Source organism: Podarcis bocagei (assembly GCF_964188305.1).
Source record: "Podarcis bocagei genome assembly, chromosome: 3".
Lineage (NCBI taxonomy): Eukaryota > Metazoa > Chordata > Lepidosauria > Squamata > Lacertidae > Podarcis > Podarcis bocagei.
In genome coordinates, this window is record NC_138127.1 from 44,527,609 (window position 1) to 44,552,680 (window position 25,072).

General features: G+C 41.0%; 1 protein-coding gene across 7 annotated transcripts in view; it reads left to right on the top strand.

The window, feature by feature from the left end:
- The window catches only part of LAMA2 (laminin subunit alpha 2), a 372,288-nt gene that overhangs the window by 221,900 nt on the left and 125,316 nt on the right, over positions 1 to 25,072 (top strand). For 4 of the 7 annotated variants that reach the window (XM_081187598.1, XM_081187601.1, XM_081187599.1 and 1 more), the window contains 7 exons: positions 1,973 to 2,184; positions 6,239 to 6,345; positions 7,856 to 8,119; positions 9,917 to 10,097; positions 18,590 to 18,726; positions 21,743 to 21,979; positions 24,547 to 24,690. In XM_081187598.1, the coding sequence (XP_081043724.1) occupies positions 1,973 to 2,184; positions 6,239 to 6,345; positions 7,856 to 8,119; positions 9,917 to 10,097; positions 18,590 to 18,726; positions 21,743 to 21,979; positions 24,547 to 24,690 (1,282 nt within the window). The remainder of the gene's footprint in view (positions 1 to 1,972; positions 2,185 to 6,238; positions 6,346 to 7,855; positions 8,120 to 9,916; positions 10,098 to 18,589; positions 18,727 to 21,742; positions 21,980 to 24,546; positions 24,691 to 25,072) is intronic. The other 3 variants (XM_081187602.1, XM_081187603.1, XM_081187604.1) reach the window with 1 other exon arrangement.

Below are 25,072 nucleotides of genomic sequence, written 5' to 3' on the forward strand. Positions count from 1 at the left end.
GTGAAGTGGAAGAATTCCTAAACGAAACATACGGAGCTATAAAGTAGACAACATTCAGGGTTTACCAGGAAATTCAGAGAAGGAAAAAGGAAGCAAAAGGGAGACAAGACAGGATTAGGGTCACTTCTCCCCGCCCCCCCCCCGCCCGCCCCAGCAATCAGTGCTTTTGAAAGCTATTTGGGATTCATCACAAGACACATCAGTAGAATGTGGTTCCAGAACACTTGGAAAAGGCCAGGAGACCAAGGTTTATGTTAACTTTAATTAGCAGAGTCTGAAATGATGAGAATTTGGGCAGGGAGGGAGGAGAGTGATCAAAGTGGATTGTCATTAGTAGAAGGGTTATTTATGATTAGCACATCAGTAGTCACAAATCCTCTGGGTTTTCTTCTTATGACTGGCTTTGTACATTTCTGCTGGCATTATCCAATACAAGACAAAAGCTTAAATGAAAGAGGATGGGCAGAGCGAAAGAAATGAACCCTGATAAGCGAAGGCAAAAATTATTAGCAATTGAAGGAGTCATCTGTATTATCTCAGCATACTTGCAGAAATTGCATTGGACTGGCCATATGAGGCCCTTCGTTCTACAGGTTACATGTAGTTCATGAACAGACTAGGCCTGCTTAGTCAAACCAAGGAAAACTAGTGTCTAGTCTGCCACCCACTTACTTAAGAGTTGCCAGCTCAGATGCTTTAGGGAATTTTAGAGAAAATGCAAGTAAGAGGCAACATGATACAAGTTTATAAAATTATGCATGGCATGGAAAAGGGGGATAGTGAAAAGTTTTTATTGGTCTCTTATAATGCTAGGTAAAAGTTAAATGTGCTTTTGAACTGCTAAATTGGCAGAAGCTGGGACAGAGCAACAGGAGCTCACCCCGTTGCGTGAATTCGAACCACCACCCTTCCAATCAGCAAGCCCAAGGGGCCCAGTGGTTTAGACCACAGCACCACCTGCGTCCCTCATAACACTAGAACTCGTGGACATCCAATGAAGCTGAAAGTTGGAAGAATCAGGACAGATAAAAGAAAGGACTTTTTCATGCAGCACATAGTTAAACTATGGAACTATGCTCCCACTGGACACGTTGAAGGCCACCAAGTTAGTCGGCTTTAAAAGGCTATTACACAAATTCATGGAGGAGTGGGCTATCAATGGCTACTAGCCATGATGGTTGGAGGCAGTAATGCTTCTGCATGACAGTCGCTGGAAACTGCAGCAGAGAAGAGTTCTCTTGTGGTCAGATCCTACTTGAGGGCTTCCCACAGGCATCTGGTTGGCCACTGTATGGCGCAGAGGGGCAACAAAACCTCTATAATACAATTTCACCCAGTTTAACAACTATTTCTAAGGGTGCAGTCTTATGCTGAAGATCTACCACCTGGGGTGAAATCAAAGGTTTCTTGTGTTAGCTTGTGTGCTCCCACCCCTTATTATGCATACAGTTTATTTCGTTGTCAATTTGCATGGTTTTGTTTTGTTTTCCTTTCTCAACCAGATCCTTTATGTTGCATGGCAGAGTATATCAGATTTGCTGGTTAGCTGGCATAGTTGAGTTTCCTTCTTGTATACTTGCACATGATGGGCTGTATCATAAAGGGTTCTCCGCATGAATCTGCTTTCTACTGGAGTGGTAACAGACAGGTTTCTTATTAGGCTTTTTCTCATCTTCAGCCCCAGTGACCAGCTCCCGCCCCCTCTCTGCTCTTCTGCGGTCCCCCCTCCCTGAAATCTAATAACTGGTGGAGCTGGCAGGATTTCAGCTAGTAATGAATCTTCAGTGCTGTTAAGGAAACTGAAAAAAACGATGGGAATGGTGGGTGGGTAAGGAAACTCTGAGAAACACTTGAGAGAAAATAAAGCTGTCTTTAGTGATCCGTAAGGCAACAGAGCTGTAAACAATGTTATTTTAAAAAAATGCCAACAGGTCAATGTAAATACTTTAAGATGTTATGTCTGTCACCCTAGGTGTGCAGAAGGATATTTTGGACAACCTTTAAAACCAGGGGGATCGTGCCAGCCTTGCCAGTGTAATGACAACCTCGACTTCTCCATTCCTGGCAGCTGTGACAGCTTGTCTGGAGCTTGTCTGATATGTAAGCCAGGTACAACAGGCCAATACTGTGAGAAGTGTGCTGATGGGTATTTCGGAGATGCTGTTGATGTAAAGAACTGTCAACGTAAGTCTTGGAATCCTGCTTCTCCTGTCAGAATGCATTCATTCCCTATGGGCATAGCGCATGACGGTCTGTCAAATAGGACATGCATTTATTTTCATGGTATTATGTACAGTAAGTGTCACATTATCCAAAATGTGGTTACTTCAGATTTCCTTGCTTGCTATCTAGATTCAGGGTCATTCTTTGTTTATTTATTTATTATTGTGGTTCTATCACTTGTGCACAGCATTTTACATATTAAAAGAGGGCAGGTGCCACCAGCACCCTTTTTTCATCTGAACTTCAGATTATACCAAGGGTGGGGAACTGGATCCAGTCCATTCACCCTGCCACACATTTGATAAGTGAGCTGCTTTGACAGTTGGGTTGTCTTGATGACGTTGTGGGACCCATTTTTACCCTTGTGGAAAGTCAACTTTATTAGGGTGTCCTGTTGTCCCTGTTACAGCCTTCCTTCATCTCTGGACAGGGCTTGCTCCCTTACCAGTCTCGTTTCAAATTGCCTGCTATAGGAGAATAAAAACTAGGAGCCCTGGAGAGGAACCGCAGAATTCTTCCCTGCCGCTTCTGCTTTCTTAGGCCAGACTAAATGAGATGATGATAAACAAGGGTATGAAAATAACAGCACTGTGTTGAGCTTGCCCTCTTCATAAGATTGAATATAGCTAGCCTCATGTCATGACACCATTTGGCTAAGTGTTTCTCTCCCCTGTCTGCGGCAACCAATTATATGGAGCAAGAGGAAGAAAATGCACATCACAATGATGATCTTGTCATATGCACACAGGCACATGCAGCAGCCTTATATTCTTCCTGTTCTCCCCCTAGTCAAGCTGACCACAGGTTTGGGGTTTAGGAGAACCTTTCTATGTACCTTGTAGCTGGTGGACAAAAGGTTGCATTATGCATATTGAGGAGGAAATGAAGGTAAAGGCTGCCCTTTTCTTGCCAATTCCTTTCGCATATTTCTTCTGCCCTTATGTCAGGCATCCTCAGACTTGGCCCTCCAGATGTTTGGGGACTACAACTCTCATCATCCCTAGCTACAGGACCAGTGGTCAGGGATGATGGGAATTGTAGTCCCAAAACAACTGGAGGGCCGAGTTTGAGGATGCCTGCCTTATGTTCAGTGTCTGTCACAGTGCATGACTAATCAGAAGGATGTCACCACTTGTTTTAAAAAAGAGATTGTGCAATTGTTCTGGTTTGTTGTTCCCACTGAGTGACTCATTTGGTGTAAAGGTAGGAGATATATTTCTTTTATTTATCTAGGTATTTAATTTACAGCTGTACCTTGGAAGTCAAATGGAATCCGTTCCAGAAGTCCGCTCAACTTCCAAAATGTTCGGAAATCAAAGCACAGCTTCTGATTGACTGCAGGAACCTCCTGCAGCCAATCAGAAGCTGTGGAGGCCCTGTCAGATGTTCGGGTTCCAAAGAACGTTCACAAACCAGAACACTCACTTCCAGGTTTGCGGTGTTCGGGAGCCAAAACATCCGAGTAGCAAGGTATTCAGGATCCGAGGTACAACTGTATTTAGATTGAGGGTTCCCACCCTGGTTTGTGGACTACCAGTGGTCCACAAGCTTTATTCAGGTGGTTCACAGCATGACTGTGAAGAACACTTACCATTTGAGTTCTATAAAATTCTGGAGAATTCAAATTGTAATACAATGTAAGAAACAGAAGAAGCAATAGAAATACAATTAAAAATAATACAGTATCTAGCACAGCACATCACAATTCCTACAATAAGCGGGGGGGGGGGGAATAATTCAGTGGTCTGCTGAAGCCATCAGCAATTTTTAAGAGATCCATTGCAGGGGAGTTTGGGAATCATTGATTTAGATAATTTCTTTACCAGTTTACAGTGAATCTTAAAATATCAAGTACAACATTGCAAAGAACAGAACTTTGCAAATGAATATCAAATACAAAAGTGCAATAAATGTCCATGGTTTAAAGTAGCATAATTAAAATTTATCATATGTTCAGAACCGGAGCGGGAAACCTGTTTTTAAAAAATTGTATTAAATGAAAGTAATTTGGTTTGATTTGTAATAATTTGGAAAATTAATTTGAAAAAAAATGGAGGAAAATTGAAACAGCATACCCTTTTAAAAGGAACACTACAAGTAAAAAGCAAATACTGTACAAAAATACGGTAACAATTCCGTGTGTTAAGGCATTATTGGCTAAGCAAGATAACTGAAATGGAAGCTATGCCAACACTTCCTTCTGCAGTAGCATCTCCCAAAACACATCCTTAGCACCTCACCTTCACCCGTTCTCACCAACCATATATATAACACAGTGAATCCCCCACTGACCACTTGGCACAGAACATCTGATCTACAAAGAATCCCCTGGCAGCATTAAATATAATTTTCATCCAGCTCATTCATGGATCTCCAAGGCAATACAGTGCCATGCAAACATAGCCACTCCTTGTCTTCCATCTAGGTAGAGTCTTCTGTGGATCAATTCAGTCTCTTGCACTAATCAGATTTTCATAAGATTTCCCCACCACCACCACTTCTGCACATTTGGGATTTTTACAGGTTCCAATTTCAGCAGCTGCATTGGAGTTGAGTAATAATTCATTGGTGCGGTGCCTCGTGACTTGCTCTTTAAGGCTGTCATTTAAAAAGCAGCGGATTTGAAAAATCAAACTATGAGCAGAATTGAAACTCCCATTGCTGTGCTTCTTTCCTTGAGGCATTGACATGGCTGAAACTTTGAACATTTCCTCTACAGAGACAGCTGTATAGGAGGCTCTGTGTGGAGCGAAAACATACAATATATACCCAAAAAAAACCATTAAAATAGATAGCTTTTTAATGTATATTTATATTATTTGCTTTTTGTCATTAGCTGAGTTCATAGTAGAACTTCTCAGTATATTAATGTTCTTGTGCTTGCAGTTACCGCAAATTTATTTCTCCTCCTATTACGACTAGGCTTTCTTTTTTGCATATTTCTTGGGCAGGCTTCCATGAAGTTTGCCCCGAAGCTGTGAAATCAGAGGGACTGTGCCTATGCTTTGTTGCTTTCAATTTTTCCTTTTCATTAAAGAATCAACTTCGTGATTGAAAACTTGCAAAGCAAGAGTCTTGCTCTCAAAATACTGTGGTTTTTCCCCTCCCTTTCCCTTCTTTCCTTCCTGCTGGGGTCATTTACATTAGTCAGTTCAATTGGCAGCTCAGTTTTGTTACCAGCCCTGTTATCCCTAAACATTATTTTTAAGAAACAAAAATGTAAAATAAAAGCATCAAACTAGTAGCCCATATCTTTTTGTACATTATTTCACAACTGGCTTTTAGTTATGGAAACATCACAAGATTCATACAGCTGAAAGTTGCATGGTCTTCAAGGCAGATTAAAAAACGAAAAGAAAGTAAAGCCCTAATGACTGTACATTCTGTATAATCTGAGGCACAGCTAAATGGTTTAGGGGAACTGTCTGGAGGGGAGAGGCACCCACCACCCAGTAGGAAGTGGCCAAAGGAAATACTGGATGGATGTGCATTGAAACCCATGAGGTGTGTCCTTGGAGTAATCCATTGCAGGGATTACTGGACCACAGCATTGCCTGGCTTTCCCAGGGGTGTATTTATATTATTAAAATTGTCCTGTGATCATAAGTCACATAATCTGGTACTAAAATTCCATTATCTGTGCAGGCAATGACTTTTTCATGCAGAATGTGTAGCCTGGCACCTGCCATTAAATACAGAAGAAGCCATCAGTGACCTAATCAGGATCGTGTGCTCATGGCAGGGTTCTAGTTGCATGGTTCTGAGTCAATTAAAAATGGGAGAGGGCAGTGGCACTCATCTTTCTCTTGTGTGGCTAATTGTAGACCAAGAACAGAGTTACAGTGTGTGTGTGTGTGTGTGTGTGTGTGTGTGTGTGTGTGTGTGTGTGTACGTGTACCCATACACACACACACACACACACACACAATAAAAGTGGAGTTCATTTTGTTTCATGTACATATCATAGCGTGCCAGCATGCATTACATTATGACACCCTTTCTTATTTCTGTGTAGCTTGTCGTTGCCATCTCAATGGCTCCTTTTCAGAGACTTGCAGCTCTAAGACTGGGCAGTGTGACTGCAGACCCAACGTGGTGGGCCGTAGATGTGATGAGTGTAAGGTAAGCCATAAAAACTGATCCATCCTTATTGCTTTCCCTCCCCTTTCTATGTGTTATATTATAACGACTCTTTTTTGTTGTTCAAATAAAATGTTGAGGGTGGTTTTGGGCTTAGAACTAAGGATGTTAACTGCCTTTGATATGTGTCTCAGAATTTATTTCTAAGGCTTTCTGGAATCATTATTGGTGCTAATTGGAACATGTTGTTTGTGGTGCACAGAATCTATCCCCTTTTAAAACTTAAGTCAAACAGAATAAATGTACACCATGAATAGTTAATATCTTTTTATGTATATAAAGGAAGATTTTAGTTCTTTGCAAAACAAAAAACAAAAACTGACATACTAGTTACATGAAAAAAGAAAGAAAGAAAATGGGCGGAACACACCCCTTTTGCATTGTTGCATCATGATTCACATGTTTGTTTTTTTGAATTTTATAAACAAATACAGAAGGGTCTCTCAGAAAGAAAACATAAGGAACAACCCTCTTGGCTTCTAGAATTATCATTCAGTGCAGTTGTGGACTCAATGTCCATTTGCTTTTGTTTTTTAGAAAAGAGGTTAGGTTGGTTACCTGTTTTCTGACCACTCATCTCACACCTTGATCACAATGATTATGTCAGTGTTTACAACAATAAAGCAAACCTTCAAAGCATTTGAAATGAACAATTTGAAATGAGTGAAACAGGTTGGCCCAATAAATGGGTAAGGCTGTCCAGAAAAATAGGAAAGTGATTCTGTGCTGTGGTGATCTGTGAAACTTCAAAGGCTTCTCCTGAAAGATTATTTTACTTCTCTCCTGTGTGAATTAGAGCACTTTAACTTTCTATGGGGGAAATTACAATACGAAGCCATTAAGAAACCTAGAAAAAAAATGTCAGCAGTAAAAAACTGGGATTTGAAAAGTAACATGATCATCTCAATAGCAATCTCAGGATAGGATTCCATTTTTAATGGCTTTTTAATCCAACAGAAGGAAAGCAATTTTTATCAGTTCTTTCTACCCACTGTCACCCTCTATGCCTGTTCTGGAGGGTCCCCCAACCTTCTGAAACAGATTTTCAGGGGTGCAACGGGCTGCAGGGTGAGATGGAGTTGGTGGAAATTGCCTCTCCCTTACATTGGCAGAGGTGACCACTGGGTCAAAAGTTCTTGCATGAGCGAAGGAGCACAATTGGATTCAACCCCCATTATGATCATGTTTGGCATTAGCTCATTTACTAGATATGGATGTGTTTACATTACTGGAGCACTATCGGTTGTAGTTTAGAGCAAAGTTTACTGGACTTTATAAGATGTGCATATGATAGTTTTAAGTATAAAACAAAAGGCCATTGAATTTATGTAATCTTTAGTTGGTTCCGTTTAATTCCATATGTACACTAAGAAAACCAAATTGTTTGGTGTACAAATATTTATAATAGACTTCTTGCTCTTTCTCTCTCTTCTAACCTTTTCTTGTACAACTTTGTTTTCTAACTTGTTTCCCCTCTCTTTCTCTTCAAAAGCCTGGTTATGTTTGGGTTCCAGAAAAGCAATTCTGTACACCATGTGGATGCAATCCTCTAGGATCCATGTCACTAAACTGTGATGTGTCAGGGAGATGTATCTGTAAATCAGGATTTGCTGGTAAACGATGTGAACTGAGCAGACAGGTGTATATCCAGAAGGAAAAGCCATTACCGGCTCAGCAAATCAGAGCACCTCATCAGAGATGGGGCTACTCCAGTGCAAGTGGGTGCCCGAGAGGTGCTTTCAAACCTGCCTCTTTGGTAATCAAAAAGACCATGTACAGCATGCATTGCATTCTAGCATGTGTCTGTGTTGTGTTACACTAACAGTGCAGTAGAAGCAAACCATTTAGAAAACAGTCAGTGTTCTCGCAACATCAAAACATTGTCTGGTACAATATGCGCTAGAGAATAAATCCCATTGAAATTTCTGGGATTTAGTTGAAGTTCAGGACCCATGCTATTGCAGTGTGATGCATCAGGCAATTGAGGTAATTAATGAGGGGGATATCTGAGAAAAAAATAAATTTTGAATGCTGACTTTTCAGATAAGTAAGAATCAAGTTACAAAGGAACTTGGATAATATTAGTAACCCGCGTAACCTAAGTTATTGTGATTACTTGAATTCACCTAAAGTAATGTTCTCAGGTAACTCTCTATACGGAGTTACTTATAGCGGTACCAGTTAGTTGAATCCAGAGCATAGTAATTAACACAAAATGTATCACACTTATTAGATAATTCACCATCTCAGTAAGAAAATAGTTAACAAAGCATAATTTTATATGTGAATTTGTAGTTCTCCTCACTGGTGCACTGCAGCCACTGACCCAACTTCTTAAGTTAATTGTGGGTTAAGCAGATAATTTTATCTAAAATGGAATTTGATTTTCTGCCTTTCCCCCTTATAAACAGGATTTACCTTTCCTATGAAACTGGTGATTTAGAGGGCGGGTGCTTGCTGGTTTAATTGCATGAGTTGAGGCATTCCTTTCTGTTCTTAGTGAGAGATACGATGCTATAGTACTAGTCATAATATACAGTGGTGAAACGGTGGATAAATTGCATGTTTATTGCAGTTACTTGGCTTTGCATGGGGAAGCAACTTTAGCCTCTGCACCTGTAATCTGAACAAGGCCCGCTGATCCCATGCTGAAGTAGGGATAACGGAAGCTTATGTATTGAACAGAACCTTGCTCTGAGGTACTTTCTGAACAGGCAGGGTTGGTGGACTAAGGACCTCTCGTTTAACTGGTAGACTTATGGGGCTGAATTTAGGCCAGGACTTTCCAATGGTTGAGCCCTAAAAAAGATTCCAAAGGCACAAATTGGGATTTGTGAGCATGCTTGGATCAATGATGTTGCACTAATAGTTGCTGCTAATACAGGTTCATGGTGATACAGGTTTAACAGAAAATCTTTGCCGTTCTATGCCATACAGCAGCATTGCAAGGAGGGACGTCGTCTGCAGAGATGGGAAAAGAGAGGCATTTCCCTATCTCATTTTGAATGTTCACAGTTGGCCTCCACATCATCTAAAGGCCTCAGAGGCCACATAAGCTAAGCTCTGCAAGGCAGAATAATGGCTGTATGTGTCCTATGGAAAAGTGATAGCCGCCACATTAAATCAAAAGCCCTGTGGTAGCCCAAATGAGGACTCTTCTGTTAGCTCATCCTTTGTTATTAGACACATCAGGAGTGCATATTAAAAGTTGCTTTTGCAAGGTGCTCCATTAGAGCAGAACCAAGTTCAGAATTTAGAATGCTTGGTGTTACACTGGTTCCTTAATGAGGACCAATGAATCAAATTTCAAATTAACTTTGGAGTTTCCAGAGTTGTCTTTCTTTGTATTTCAGATGTTGGGTAAATTGGGCTACAAGGAGAGGTGCCAGATTTGAACCTTCCTATTTGTTTTAATCTCTTAGGACTTAAACAAACTGGCTCATTCACATCCATTGACCCTTCAAGAGTCAGTGCTTCTCACACACTTTTTTCCTTTAGCATTGCTTGCTATTTTTATTTCTGCTAAATGATTTCCCTCTGTCTACTGTGACAGCCTGGAACCTTTGGCGTACAGTCATCCAGAGGCTGTGTTCCTTGCAACTGTAATTCATTTGGATCCAAATCTTTTGACTGTGATGAGACTGGACAGTGCCATTGCCAGCCAGGTGTTGGAGGAAAGAAGTGTGACCGCTGTGCTCATGGATTTTATGGCTTTGAAGAAGGAGGATGCACCCGTAAGTATAGATCATCAACTTTCATTTAATAGATGGGGAGCTTTCCTTTTTATTATGTGTGTGAGGAGAAAGACTTCTTTCAGGCCCAGCACTACATCTGAATTCATCACATTCTGTTTCTCTGGGATTTAACTCTAGGGAAAATTTTTTTTAATGCAAGTTATTTTTTGTTTTATTTTTTGTTTTAAAAAATTACATGTAGCAAAATGCTCAAAGCTGGCATATCTTTTTTTTTTCTAATGTCCATAAACCATCTGCAATGAAGAGAACACAAGCAAACCAAGCATTATGCTCTAAAGACAAGGAGAATTACAAATGTCTAAGGTTAAAGCCAAAATATGCACTTTGCATTTCTTTTAAACACACACACACACCAGGATAGATTTATTCTAGTAACCAATTCCATCGTGTATGGCTTGTGTAAGAAGTGTTCTTCCTTAGAAGAGACCCATGCAAAATATCTTAATAGTGAATGCAGGGTGAGATAATCATACACGGAGAAGCAGTTTCTTAAATAATCTGATCCCAAGCCACACGTTTTGCATTTAGAAGGTTCCAGGTTCGATCCATGGCACCTTCAGATAGGACTGGGGAAAGGGTGCCGGCTGAAAATCTGGAGAGCCACTGCTCATCAGTTTTACTGGGCTAGGTGAACCAATGATAGGGTTTGGCATAAAGTGACGTTCCTGTTGTACAATTTTCCCCTGCAATATGTTATTTTTTTACAAATGATAAGCATTTGACTTGGAGCTACCTAGAGATAAATGTAGCAACCCAGAGCTAGGTCAAACAAGTAGAATATAATGGGTGCAAAAGTCTAGCTTTACATACTGCATTTCAAACCAGCAGGTATAGTCTAGCTGCATATCTTTTCTGTTTCCACATGACACATCAGAGGGTAAATGCAAGAGGAAAATATTTCTTACCAATTTCTGGGAGATGCAAGTTAATCTATGCAAAATGTACCACAGAAATGGAGCCTAAGCAGTACCAGGTGAAACTGATGGAAATAATAAATTGTCAACTTAAATGAAAAAATATAATCACATGAAAGTACCTCAGTTCTTTTAAACAATCCTGTCTGTAGAAATGAAAAATCATGGGAGACGAGAGAGGCAGGTGTAACATGAGGCGTCTGTCAGGGCGGACCCTGAGAGCCTATTTTATTGAATATTGCAAGCATTGCCAAAAGTGTGCCTGTGGCTGATTGGTTGATACATACACACAGAAACCTGTAATTGGTTGTGAAAGGTGGGGATTACATGTGATCATTTATCATTGATGGAGAGAAGGCTGAGAATCGGAGCTGGAACTAGACAGGCATGAAGCCTCCTAATTGAATTGTAACTAGGGATTAATTGGCACAAACAATATAACAATCGGGTTTTATAGTTATGGTCAGCTAGGCATGGAGAGCAAGTACAGTTTGTTTTCCATGAGCTTGGGATGTCTGTTACTAATGATTGATCATATCATGTAACAATGTAACAATCAAGTTCTGTGGATGTGGTCAGCTAGGCGTGAAGAGCAGGTTCGTACAGTGTGTGCAAAAGCAGGGAAAAACCTACAAGCAAAACTTCTCAGAAAGCAAGAGAAAAGAGGAGCGAGGCTTCCCCAAAATGGAGCAGTTTTGTGCAGAAAGAAGACTTCCCTTTATCTCCCCCTTTCTTTTCTTGTTTGCGAGGCATTCTGGGTAGATAAGGCAAAAATATTTCAGGATTAGTGGTGTGCCAACAAATGCCCAAAATAAGTTCGCCAGGGTCGATGGGACAAAAATATTTCGGGATACGTGGTTTGCCAACGCATGCCCAAAATAAATCCGTCCAGGATCGATGGGACAAGAATACTTCGGGATACGTGGTTTGCCAACGCATGCCCAAAATAAATCCGTCCACATCTCACCTTAGGTTTACTGTTGGTGTTGCCATTTCGCAAAGTAGGCGGCAAGGAGTTTATTAGGTGGTTGAGTGGGAGAGGGAAGCCGAGAGAATAGGCTTATGAGGCCAGGAATGCATTGAAGGAAGCAACATAACAAAATTAAGATGCATATAATGACAAGGGCATATTGAAAGAGATTACGAAGCTAAGTAAGATTAGGTAGCCAAGCAGTAAGCCACTGGGTGAAAGAACCCCAGTGGCCAGAAAAACCAACGTCTTGTTTAATGTGGTGTGTGAGATTTTGCAAATGAGAGATCTGCTTTTGGATGGCTTTGGAATTATCAGTAATATTAAAACAGCACATGTTGTCAACTTGTTCACATCCATAATGATGAATCATCAATAGATAATCAATAGCACAATTTTGTAAAAGTCCATTATGTAGTCCACTCTGTTCTTTATTCAAAAGGTGAAGAGCTTCTGAAGTAAAATTCAGGGCTTCTTCTGCAGAACAAGCTAAAGAATTAATGTTCATACGATTCTGTACAGCCAATCCAGGGACTCCTAGGAGAGAAACAACTAAAGAGATATATTCAGACCTACTGAAAAGAGAGACAAAAGCATCACAATCATTAGTCAATTTCACAGAATGGCATTATCAAGAGCAGGATAAATGATGCTTCTTGGATAAAATGATGGACAAACGGCTTAAAACGCAAGGTGTGCCATGGCTGATGTTTGCTGGAATGTAATTAAACGTATAGCCAGGGCACGACCAGAAGAGTTCCAGTTGAGGGGAAGTGCAAGCTTACTCATTAAATTGAATGGTAGCTTGTAATTGTTGCAGTAAATCTCTTCCCCACAGGTTGAGGTGGATTTTCAGTAAAAAAAAAAAAAATTGCAACTCTAATTTCTATGTGGCACCTACTTTGTGTATTTGTGTTCATTGTGGAGCTCAGTAAGAAAGAAAAGAAAATGGCAGTTCATTCTCTCTTCCACATGGTTACCTCTCTCCACACACCACCTCTTGCTCTAAGTGCTTCACACTTCCCAAAGCACACTCTCTTACATCGTCCTTTAAATCATTCATCTTCAACTGGTGGTGCAATGGAGTTGCAACTTTCTGTAAGGTGGTTTGTGCCAGCAGCCTCATGGTTCCTAATTTATTTATTTGTTTATAAAAAAAACTTTCAGCAGCAAACCAAAATCTCAGAAGTAAGATTCTCTGTCACATGATAGGCACATGTCTGAATTTGTCCAGTTTCTGATCTGTTTGGGTCCTCCAAGAAAGAAAATGGCCCAATAGCTACCTCGAGGGTAGAGAACTTGTGGCTCTCCAAATGTTGTGATTCGAGGACACGTGGGGAATAAAGACACGTGGACACAGAATGTAAGGTTAATGGGTAAGGTAAAGGCCACAACTTTATTGATTACAGCATGTGAGAAGGTATTGGCTTAGGCATTGGACCACAGAACATTAGACTCCACCCACTCGTAGAGGGGTGAGTCTGAGGAGGGGTAAACCACCAGTAGGGGAAACCTGTTGATGCTAATCCAACTATAGGCTCTCTTCCTGATGTCACCAAGGGTCGTGCCATGGCCCCCCGCAACACTGGCATCGGACAGGATCCACAACCGCCAGATTCCTTTAGCGGAATACCCAAAATTGTCGGGGAAGGCGATGGCCACACCTTGCCCCCCGAAACACCAACAACACATTCCAATGCCTAACCACCACCCAAGCCAAAAGGCTCGCCGCGAATACCCTCACAGTTGCAACCAATCCCTAAGACTATTGGATATGTTAGCCAGCCATATGTTGTTTCCGCGATCTGAAAGCTGAACACCGTCATCCCGGAATAGGGTCTGGTCGCCAATCTGGATATCATCATGAGATATAACTAAGCCATTCATAAAATACACTTTGCGCGCTACCGCGCGCTAAAGAATTTCCTGGATTTCTCAAAGGCCATAATGTTTTCGCACCGCACCAAACCTTTCTCTTCAAGAGAGAGGACCAGAACAGGGTTGTTCTGGGAAATAAGGCAGCCAACTCATCCAAGACCTTTCTCATGTTTCACGACAAGTCCACACTCTTCCTGCTAGCCAGGTCGCTCTCACCCGGCTGGATGATTAGAATGTTAGGGGGGCCCAACAGCGCAGCTTTTGCCTTCAGCAGTGGCATGAGTTCTTGCCAGCGCATGCCCCTTCTGGACACCCAGGAAACTCGCACCCACAATGGTAGCCCCAGATTAGGCATGAAGCCGGAACTTGACTCGAAGAAAATGTGTGTGCAATGGTGGGGATCGCTGGTGCGGCTGCGTTTGAGCAGCAAGCCACGCCCCCATCGAGCTTCCCTATTGGGTGCCCAAGCAAGGAGGGGCGTGGCGCCAGCCCTGGAGTTGAAGCAGGGGGCAGAGCGCCCCTGCATGACACGGGAATCATCTCCCGATCACAACCCCTCCCCTCCTGGGAGGAGGAAAGGCTTTGCTGGACTTCAACTCCCTTCAGCCTCTTGCCAGCATGGCCATTGGTCAGGGATAATGAGAATTCTAGCCTACAACATCAGGACGACCAAAGTTTCCCTGTCCCTTGACTACATGATGGCAAGTCAGAGAGACGGAGGGGGGGATAATTAAAAGTGGTTCTCATCTTAACTGATGAGGTTAGAAATGGGTCATAGGTCTAGGAAGACTGCAGTCCACTGAATTAGACTTTTTATTTGGTGAGCAGGAGCAAGGAGCATACAGATAACATCAAATCTGGGTTCCTTTACTTTTCCATTTATCTACTGGCAAAGCTAAAGTGACAGTGTTTCTGCTCTGTCCCCCACCTTTCCTTCCAGCAAGAAACTTTAGCCAAAGGCATCATTCTCCCAGTAGCTGACCTAGAAAATTGGGGAAAGATTCACAATGCAGAGAGAGCCTCCTGAAGTCCACAGATGTGAGCTTTCCTGTGTGCTACTGGATCTTTGTATGTTAATTTGTTCCCATTAAAAAAAAACCCCAGACTAAAACTTTTGTGTGTGTGGCAACATTGCTTCCCTTGGGTCTGAAGCCATCTCTCCATAGGACACATTCATCCTCATGGGACCTGCAATATCAGTATGACCTATATGAGTAGCGAAAAGATTTCTCAGTCTAAGATACAATAGTCAATGGAGCAACTTCCATAGGGAAATTGTGGGTGCACACAAGTTGCTGAATTGGGCAGAATTGCTGAAAAGGGTAACATTAAGCCTATCTGAGGAATGATTATCTCATCCTTAGTTTGAAGCATTCAAATGATGCAATTACACAGGTCAGCTTATATTCCTTAATAGTGTGTGATTGATAGAAAGCCTTCCCATTTAAGTCTTAATCCTTTTCTCTTTCCTCAGCAATTCATATGAGCTACTCTTCATTAAAAACTTAAAGCCAGAAACTCATACCCCTGCATTTTATGTAATAAAGTATTTATTCTTCCTGGCCTTCAGACTCTTTACATTTGCACTACTCTGGAGTGCCTGATCTGTGTCATGGGTGTGTGATGATGCCCAGTCCTACTCACTCAGAAGAGTGTTGAATGGGACTTGCAAGGAAGTAGGCATAGGATATTAAATCAGATTCTGGATCATCTGGCCCAGGATTATCAGTGGCTTAAAGGATATTAAATGTGATTTCAATCCATTCCATCTATGAACTAGAAAAAAAAAAACATTCTGGGCAGATGAATATTTCCTAAAAGTTGTACAGATTGCATGCTGAACCATAGCTCTGTGCTATTGTGTTCCCTTACAAGAAGAGTCGATCTATAAAGACATGTTTATTGTTGTGTAAAAGTTTAAACATGTCAGCACTTGGTAAGGGTAAGAGGTCAACTTTTGGATTCACGGAAGAGAAAACTTGAAATGAAAAACAAATGGTAACTGTAGTCTTAAGGCTCTTAGCACAAATGGGGATGGAATGAGAACACAGTGAATGATCTTTGTGATTTGTCATTTTTTGCAGCAGTTGCAGGTTTGGAAAGCTGTTTTCTTTTGTGAAAACTTTCTGCAACTGATACCTGATTTATTCCAGAATGTCTAGCTCTGGCTTCTTCATTCTAAAATGTCGCATTTTCAATCATACTATGGTAGAAATGAATGATGTACTAATTTGTGTTTACATTTTCACCATAAATTGTGCTCTAGCACACACACATGCATAAGATATCAATGTCACACAAATGAGACGTCAGTGTGGCAGATGCAATGGATAAAAATTATAGGAGGGCACTTACAGAGCCCCACATCTCTTTGGGGTTTCCCATTCTCTTTAGTAGTTGTATGCACTATGGGTTACTCTGATGAAGACCCTGAAATGAAATTCCTGGATTTAGCTAATGTTTAATTTCAGACCCAAATCAGCACATCATAACCACTTTAAGACCAGCAACTCAAAAGAATTCTATTTTACAGGAGGGGAATGGGGAAACCCGGAAGACTTTCTGAGTAAAAGAAAAGTCATTTAATCTTCTTAGCTTTTTTGCTCTGAAAAAAAAAAGTTGAATAATTATATAGTATCATAAGTACAGGGACAAATGGTGAATATGAGTTCCACAGAAAAAAGAAATTGGTCTTGATCCAGAAATGTTCTTGTACATTGATGGGCTGAATGCTTGCTGGTGTACATAAGGATTATCTTCCCTTCCTCTGTAAAGCAGATGGACACTGCTGTCAGTTTTGTGAGAGGAGAATCATAGAATCACAGAGTTGGAAGGGACTCTAAGGGTCATCCAGTTCAACCCCCTGCATTGCAGGAATCTCAACTAAATCATACATGACAGATGGTCATCCAACCTCTGCTTAAAAGGCTCCAAGGAAAGAGAGTCCACCACCTCTCGTGGGAGTCCGTTCTACAGTTGAGCATCTCTTAGCCACAGAAATTGCTTCATTTCCACTACATCAGCCATTTTAACAAGGGAAGAACCCCCTTATGGGACTGGTGCCATTACATCTCTGAAATGAAATATGATAGAAAGAAATGTCATTTGGCATAATAAATCTGGCAGATATATAGCAAAACAGGGGGGAAAGCAGAGTATTGACATTTGAAGACCAAAGATGTGCAAGAGATATAAAGAGAGTCTGTTTCTACTTTTAATGAGTTCTGGAATTTCATTTTCTAGTACGTTGCAGGGGGCAGAGGAAAGAACAGCATAATGGCTTACCAGTTAATCTTTTTAATTAAAGACAATGATACTGATGTCTGAAAACCCTGAGAAAAGCCAAATGCCTTCAGACTGCTTAAGAATATTCCAAGGAGATACACAAACTTCCATTAATTCAATGCTACTTCAAAACTGCATCCAGCAAGCAACTCTCCATTCTGAGAGAAGACAGCATGATATGAGGGTGCACTATACTATTAGATTTTCAAAGCCAGCCGGGTCTCTAGTTGATTCATGGTTGAGACCCTGTATTTAAATGAGATGGGGAATCTTGATTGGAATTCTGGCCTCTCTTTTTAAAAAAATAAAAATAAATATTTTTAATGTAGCCAAGAATAAGTGGGGGGTTTGGATAGTCACTAGGGAGCTTCTTTTCTTCATACCATTTTTACAGTATGAATATTGCCTCCCCCCAAACTGATACTTGCTTCATTAGGCAAAGCTTATGAGCAGGACAAAAGTTAAATAGAATGACCCCATTCTAGCAAGCCACTTCCATCTTTCCAGCACCAAATAAGTTACCTTAGCACAGGTGGGCACCCTATGGGTCTCAGAAGCCCTCAGTGCAGCCCACTATCGGTGTCCAAGAAACCCACCATATTTCAATGTTTGCTACCTGCCACATGGTTTTATTTTTACTACAGATGTGTTTGCTGCCCCCGGCTCCTTTGGAGAGGAACTATGGGGTATATAAATTGAATGAATGAATTCATTATTGTGAAGGAGGATGCACAGTCATGTCTGTGCACCATGTTTTTCATGTAAATCACACTGCCATCAAAAAAATATTGGCAGACAAGGGAGTGCAGTTGTGTTGGGAAGGGTGATGTACATGTTTTGCATCCCATGTAAATCACAATGGAGGGGGTGGGAGTGTGGGCTCCAGTCACATCCACTGGCATACGGCCCTTGACTGACCACTTACCACCACACTTGGCTCTCAGAAGTAAAAAGGTTTGCTCAGTCCTGATAGCATTTATCTAAAATTGTGTTTCATACGCTGATAGATGTGGCATGTGATGGCTCTGTAAAGTCTCAGGCATTTCATGATGTAGGCACATATACATAGTTCATGGTTGGAACTCTACAGCTTTTGTTTTTATTATTTCTATATCAGACCCAACTGGGTATGTGACTTTGGCTCAGTTTTCATCTCTCCAGTCCATAGTTAGATGCACCCACCACAGATAAATTATTACTATTAATTCATTTCTGGACCAGTCTTTACCACCCATGGGGATCACATAACATACAACCATAAAACACGATAGAGTTGATGAACAAAACAATAAAACGAAACATCACAGTACAGTATAAAAACCTAAGATTTTGGACAACTGACATTACGATGACAGAATCTGCTTTCTTCAGATATTTTAAGCAATGTGCTTCATGTTGTCTTTCTCTTCATCTTCCCCATGAAGGTTGTGAGTGTGCCCATCTTGGTAATAATTGTGATCCACACACTGGCCGTTGCATTTGCCCTCCCAATACTGTAGGACAGAGGTGTGATAAATGTGCACCAAATCACTGGGGTCATGACATTATCAGCGGGTGCAAGGTGAGTGAAACTGTATTTTATCTCTGTGTGTTTCTTTGCTTTCCATGTGGTAAACTACTAGTCTTTGGAACCAAAAATACAGTGGGAGTTTTCTAAAGAATCATAGAGCTGAAGTTCTCTTTTGTGAGCACTGGCATTGGCCCAGATGACAGGATGTGCTATATTTGAATTGGAGCTGCATCTTTCAGAAGACAAAGTGTTCGACCTCCACATGTACCTTATTTCAGCTGTTGTGTACTGAAGTCAGAAGGACAGTCTGTCCAAATTTGGATATAATTTTATCCCTTTTCACAAAACAAAGGCGAAGTGAGCCTAAGGATAACTCAGACGGCTTTGTATTGTGTCTGACAAAGCTTTCTTTGTTCCAAGCACAATTTTAATAGAATTCTGAGTGTCATTCAAGGATACCAGTCTTCATGAGCAGTATTAGAATTGCAGTTGGTATTACATTGTCCCAATTAAAAACTGAAGCCAAAGATACAATAGAGGCCCTATCTGAGTTACAGGATCAATTGTGGATCTCCTAAATAATATTTCATTTGGTACTCAACCCAATTTACCTATGAGGATAGATTGGAATTGTCTCCATGTATACTACCCTGAGCTCTGTGAAAGAAGATTGATGCAAATGTGATAAAATAAAATAAAATGAAGGATCCATGGTACTACCATGCGTAGGCGCTAGGATCTGTCTAAGCCTTTTATCATTGACTTGACTGTGGGCTTGTTGACACTTCTGCTTGCCCCACACCTAGAAAGTATGGTTTTCCACTTGCCCCACGCTTCCTAGGCATGGATCCAAACAGTTTTCTGTTTGCCCCACTGCTTTCCACGAGAAAACCCACTCTTCACTGAATTATACCAAACGTCAATCCACAGGGAAACTGATTGACGTTTGCTCTGATTCAGCAGTAAAGATCAAGTTTTCCTGAGGGAAAGTGGTGGGACAAGCAGAAGTCTGGATGAGCCGTGTGTAAAGTATTTTCTTTTGTCTCTCTTGAGCTACGGTAACTTGTAGTCTGGTGAATACCATGATGGCTTTGGATGTGATTCACCTCCTACCTCTGCCATAAGTTCACTCTGTGACCTCAGGCAAGTTAGTTTCTCTCACTTCCAGGTCCCTCTCATTATGTAAGAATCAAACTTACCGTCTCTTAGAGATATATTGGAAATGGACATTATAAAGACTAAAATCACCACACATCAAGCGTGTGAACAAATGATCATTAATGGGAACATAAAGAGGCCTAACTTAACATTGTGGTAGTTTCTTTCAGTGTAGGCAAGCAATCAAATGCCACAGCGCTCTCTCTTAAAAGGCTGTTTTTCATGGCCATTCAAACCAGTTAACTAATGCAGAATAATTTATTTTCTTTTTGAGTTGTAAAGCTCCTCTCACAAAACCTCTGCCTTTCTTCACCACACAGATCACCAGGCTTCTGCAAACCAGCTTAATAGGGGTTGAGGACCTCTGTTTCAGCTCTGGGATCTCTTCTATCTATCCTCGCCTTGTCTATTATATGAGTGCATTAGTATGGCAGCTGCCACAGCACTCTCTAAATTAATAATGATATGTCAGCCAAGTCTTCCCTTTTAACGCATGGCAACTAATTTCTCTAAGGCAAGGTGCGATTGCCCCCTCTCCACTTGAGCTTTTAGTGGAGCCGATTTCAGAGCCCATCATAACTCACTGGCAGGGGAAGATTGCGTGAAGCTTCCTCCTTGCAAAACAAACATTACATTTGATTGTAATTTACTCTGCATATGGTGAACAATTTGCCCAGTAGGCATTATCCTCTGGCATCACTTACTGTGCAGGCTTCCTGCTCTAAATATGCTTTAATTCTTAGACTACACAGAAGCCTGCCAGGCAATTCTTAACTGTTAGTGGTCCCAGATACATACAATCCAGAATTTGGCTGCCATATATACTGAGCGAAATAGAGGTTTGGAACACATCTTATGATTTCAACTTGAGGTGTTGCCAATTATCTCTATGATGGGGTTTCAGTGTGAATCATAACCTACTGCATTTCTAGCAACTTTTTTCAAAGCCTTCCAGCTCTACTTTTTCATCTTTAACAAGAGTGCCCATGGCTGCTGTTGTACTCTTGCTTGTTAATATAAGCCACAATTCTTGATACAACATTCCTCTTATGCATGTATCCAAATAGAATATATTTCTGCTAGTGCCACAACAACACCAGTGAGCATTTTCTAGTGTATATTGGTTGGGTAATATACGTATTAATTTGCTGACTCTGTAAATTTTTATCCCTCCTAGTTTCCATTCATAAAAGAATTTTACAGTTGCAAACTATAGTAATAACAAATGTGAGCAGACCAGACCTTAAAGTAACAAACTGCTGTTTTAAATTAATCTAAGGTATCCAAATTTAGGATCAGCTCTGAGGTGATTAGTATCATTATTGTAGATTTGAAATGTTAGTTCAATACAGAATTAACATTGTGATCCTTACTCCCAAATGCCTTTTCAACTTCTCTGCAAACTGGACAAAGATTCCAGGACAGAAGGAATCCTTTCTGGGTTTGCAAAAGTTGTTTCTTTGATTTGATTGAAGACTTGCTCCAAAACATTATGCAAGCATTGATTCACTAGTGGAATTTATCGGACCTTAGTTTTCGTGCAGGCTTTGTGATCCTGTGAGGTTTATTTTAGCACCCTACCACATTTGTTTGTTTGTTTGTTTGTTTGTTTGTTTGTTTGTTTAAAAATTCATCAACTGCCTTTTGAGTCAAACAAGCCCCACCCCCATACCAATCCATGTACTTTTAAAAAATGTCCTTCAAGTGACAAAATACCTAAGAAATGAATCCAATATGTGTGGACTCTTTACCTGCACAAAATAGTTGCCTAGTCTATTGATGTAAATATGTTGGCAATTGGCAATAGTTTCAGTTGTTCTTGTGGGAGTTGTTTTTCTTCAGTTAAAGATGAAAGTCTTTAACATAGAATCATTAAATGTTCTTAAGGAACATCTCCTCTTCTCTTTAGGCTTGTGACTGCAGTCCAGCTGGATCTCTCAGTTTCCAGTGCAACCCTGACACTGGCTGCTGTTTCTGCCGCCCAGAATTCTCTGGGGATAAATGCACTGAATGCAGGCTGGGATATCGCAATTACCCACAGTGCACTGCCTGTGAATGCCTGGCAGCAGGGACTGAGCCACACACTTGTGATTCAGAAATGGAAAAATGTTCATGTTCTGATCATACAGGACAATGCACCTGCAAGGTAAGAGAAAAAATATTAGTCACCAAATATTTTATCTTCGTCTCTGTGTTCTCCACTATAGCATCTTTCATTTGGCTCAAATTGGTAGACAGCTGTTGATTAAATAATAGCGAGTGTCTTCTACCAGGTCACACACTCACAGCCTGAACCCCTCAGCAGTAAGCCTCATTTATTTCAGTGTTTTTTAATTCCAAGTAAATAGGCATAAAAAAGGCAACCTTTTTTACACTTGTGTTTGATGAACTTGAGTGCACATGATTAGAACAAGGCTGCTTGTCTTGACTTGCTGCATGGTTTCCAGCAAGAACAGGCCATCAGTTATCCTGAAACAGCAGGTCCTGTACTCCATTTTTTGTGCTATACATTCAAGGGCTGAAGGAAGCAAAACAGAAATCCCTGATCTATCTAGGTCAGGCATAGGCAAACTCAGCCCTCCAGATGTTTTAGGACTACAATTCCCATCATCCCTGACCACTGGTCCTGTTAGCTAGGGATGATGAAAGTTGTAGTCCCAAAACATCTGGAGGGCCAAGTTTGCCTATGCCTGATCTAGGTTTCTTGATCTACCTTTCTCTCATCCTTCAATAATTGACCAGTAGTGGGGCTGTTATATCTGGTGACTAGAGTTCATAGCTCCTTAGTTGTTGGCCTCCCTGACTTCATGGGATCTACCTGCCCCTGTCCCAAAGCAAGAGACCATTCCACATTTCTTTCCCCTAGGAGCCAGTGGGATAAACAGACCAAGTGCAGGAATGGAATAATGTACAGAAAAGTTGGTACTGAGGTGGGATAGCTGAGAATTAGCCACTAGAGAATGGCTTGCTCTCCTAAGATCACTTAAAATTAACTACTTGGAGAAAGATTTAGGAAGCTGCAGGAGAGAGAAAAAATAAGTGGACATCTCCCCACCTCTGAGGAAACCCACAATTCTTCTCTAGTTTGGATTTCAGACTGAACAGGAGAAAAAAAGGGGGGGCTTGTAAAGGACCACTAATCTTCGAGGTCAGCTTATATGAGCCTTTAAAATTATTTTCCAAGCCTGTCTCTGGAGAGCTTTGCTAGGCACCTTTAGTGATCACCTGCAATGGTGCAACACAGAGAAGTCCTGTTCAGACTGACAGCATGCACAGAATGTGGCACATACACTTGCCCCTATCCAAATTAGTCATGCTTCAAGTGTCAAAACATTAACAGGTCAAATTAGCTTTGACTATTTTATTCCCATTGAACCAGGGCCATTGAGTTACAGGGGTCACCAACCTTTTTGGTGCAATGGGCACACATTTAGAATTTTGAAAGAGAGAAGTGGGTGCCACCCTCTCTGTGTGGCACTGAGAGCTCAACATTTGTAGCAGCTACAGTGTTGGATGTTGTAATGAAAATCGCCCTTAAAGCACATGGGAATTCCAACTTTGTGTAGCTGCTGTTGTTGTAGGATAATGAACCTGAGATGATAGCATCTTGACTTGCACTGGATCAATAGGCTGCAAAATCATCTTAAATCCAAGTTCATTGTCTTAATTGACTTGTATATGGTGCCCTGAGGTTTGCTCTTTTAATCAACAATGTATAGAATTAACATCATACCCACTAAAATGAATTGTGCATGCATGCGTACGCACGCATACACACACACATATTTGCCAGGACAATTTCTCATGGATTGTAGAAAACTTTAATACTTTAGTACTTTTCTTCAGCATGGTCAGCCTGTGTTAAAACACTGCTGGAATATATTCACAATTGTTTCTCATTCTTAAGGCACAATTCATTGACTGTTTGTTTACTTTTAGCCTCATTGACTTTAATGTAACTACCCCATTGTAAATGATCATTACGTTGCCCTATTTATTTATATGGTTAAATGATGTGTAAAAACAGTTAAAGAAGAACATAAGAGCAGCCCTGCTTGATCAAACCAAAAGTCCATCTAGTCTAGAATCCTATTTGCCACTGTACCCAACTATATATTTCTGAAAAGCCCACAAGCAGAGTTTGCAGGCAAAATACTTGCGTTGTTATGCCTACCTGGAAGCAGCACATTGGTTGTAGCTCATGGTTTGTCCAAAGTGAGACAAGCCACCAGCCTGCAACCAGATGACATGCTAAGGCAAACCATGGCTTAGTAGCAGTAGAACCAGGAGATGGGTGTAGTGCCTACAATCTCCTGTCTGGAAACTTGCACATTTGGGTGTTTTGCAGTGAGCTACAATTGACAGCATGAACCAGATCTGTGTATCCCTGTGATGAACCTTGCTGGATATTAACTTGTTCTGGAGCTGAACCATTATGATCTAGAACTCAGTTCTTATGCTTCCCAGTGATGCATGTTTAAATACAGGATAGCAGGCACGTACGTTTGTGAAGTTTGGTACAATAGTAATGTATTCTGCAGACGTCAGCATGTTTATCTCCAGGTCTTCATACTACCATTTGTCCAAGTCAATATATATCTTAAAGAATCTAACTGCGATAACTACTTGCTGTAAGAACCACACCGTGTGCTAGTGTTTTGATGTGTGAAAAGGAGCTGTTGTCTCTAAAGTGTTTCCCTCTTTCTACAATAGGTTAATGTGGAGGGTGTCTACTGTGACAGGTGCAAACCTGGCAGGTTTGGACTCTCTGCCAGAAACCCACTTGGCTGCAGCAGCTGCTACTGTTTTGGCCTGACATCACAGTGCAGTGAGGCAAAGGGGCTGGTCCGCATGTGGGTGAGTAAAGCGCTGCTGAGCCATGTAATGCAATAATGTTGTTTCCTGCTGGTGTCTTTTAGTCCAAGACAGAGATGGAACTAGAAAGTGTAGGAAAACATTTAAGCAGTGTTTTTCATTGTGCACTTATGAGAAATGGGTAGAAGGCCATGTTCCAGTAGGCAATCAGGGTCAAAACATTCACAATAGGTGTCAGGCCTCAGAGCAAAGCTATTAAAACCCTGAAGAAAGGTGATGTAATCAACCAAGGAAAATGGTTCCATGAGAAAACGTAGCACTTCAGAGCTTTGTTTTTCAAATGCAAAGCTCTGAGGAAAATCAGAGGTTTTCATTTCTACCCAGAATAATGGATTGCTAATATATTCCATTAACGGGGGGGGGG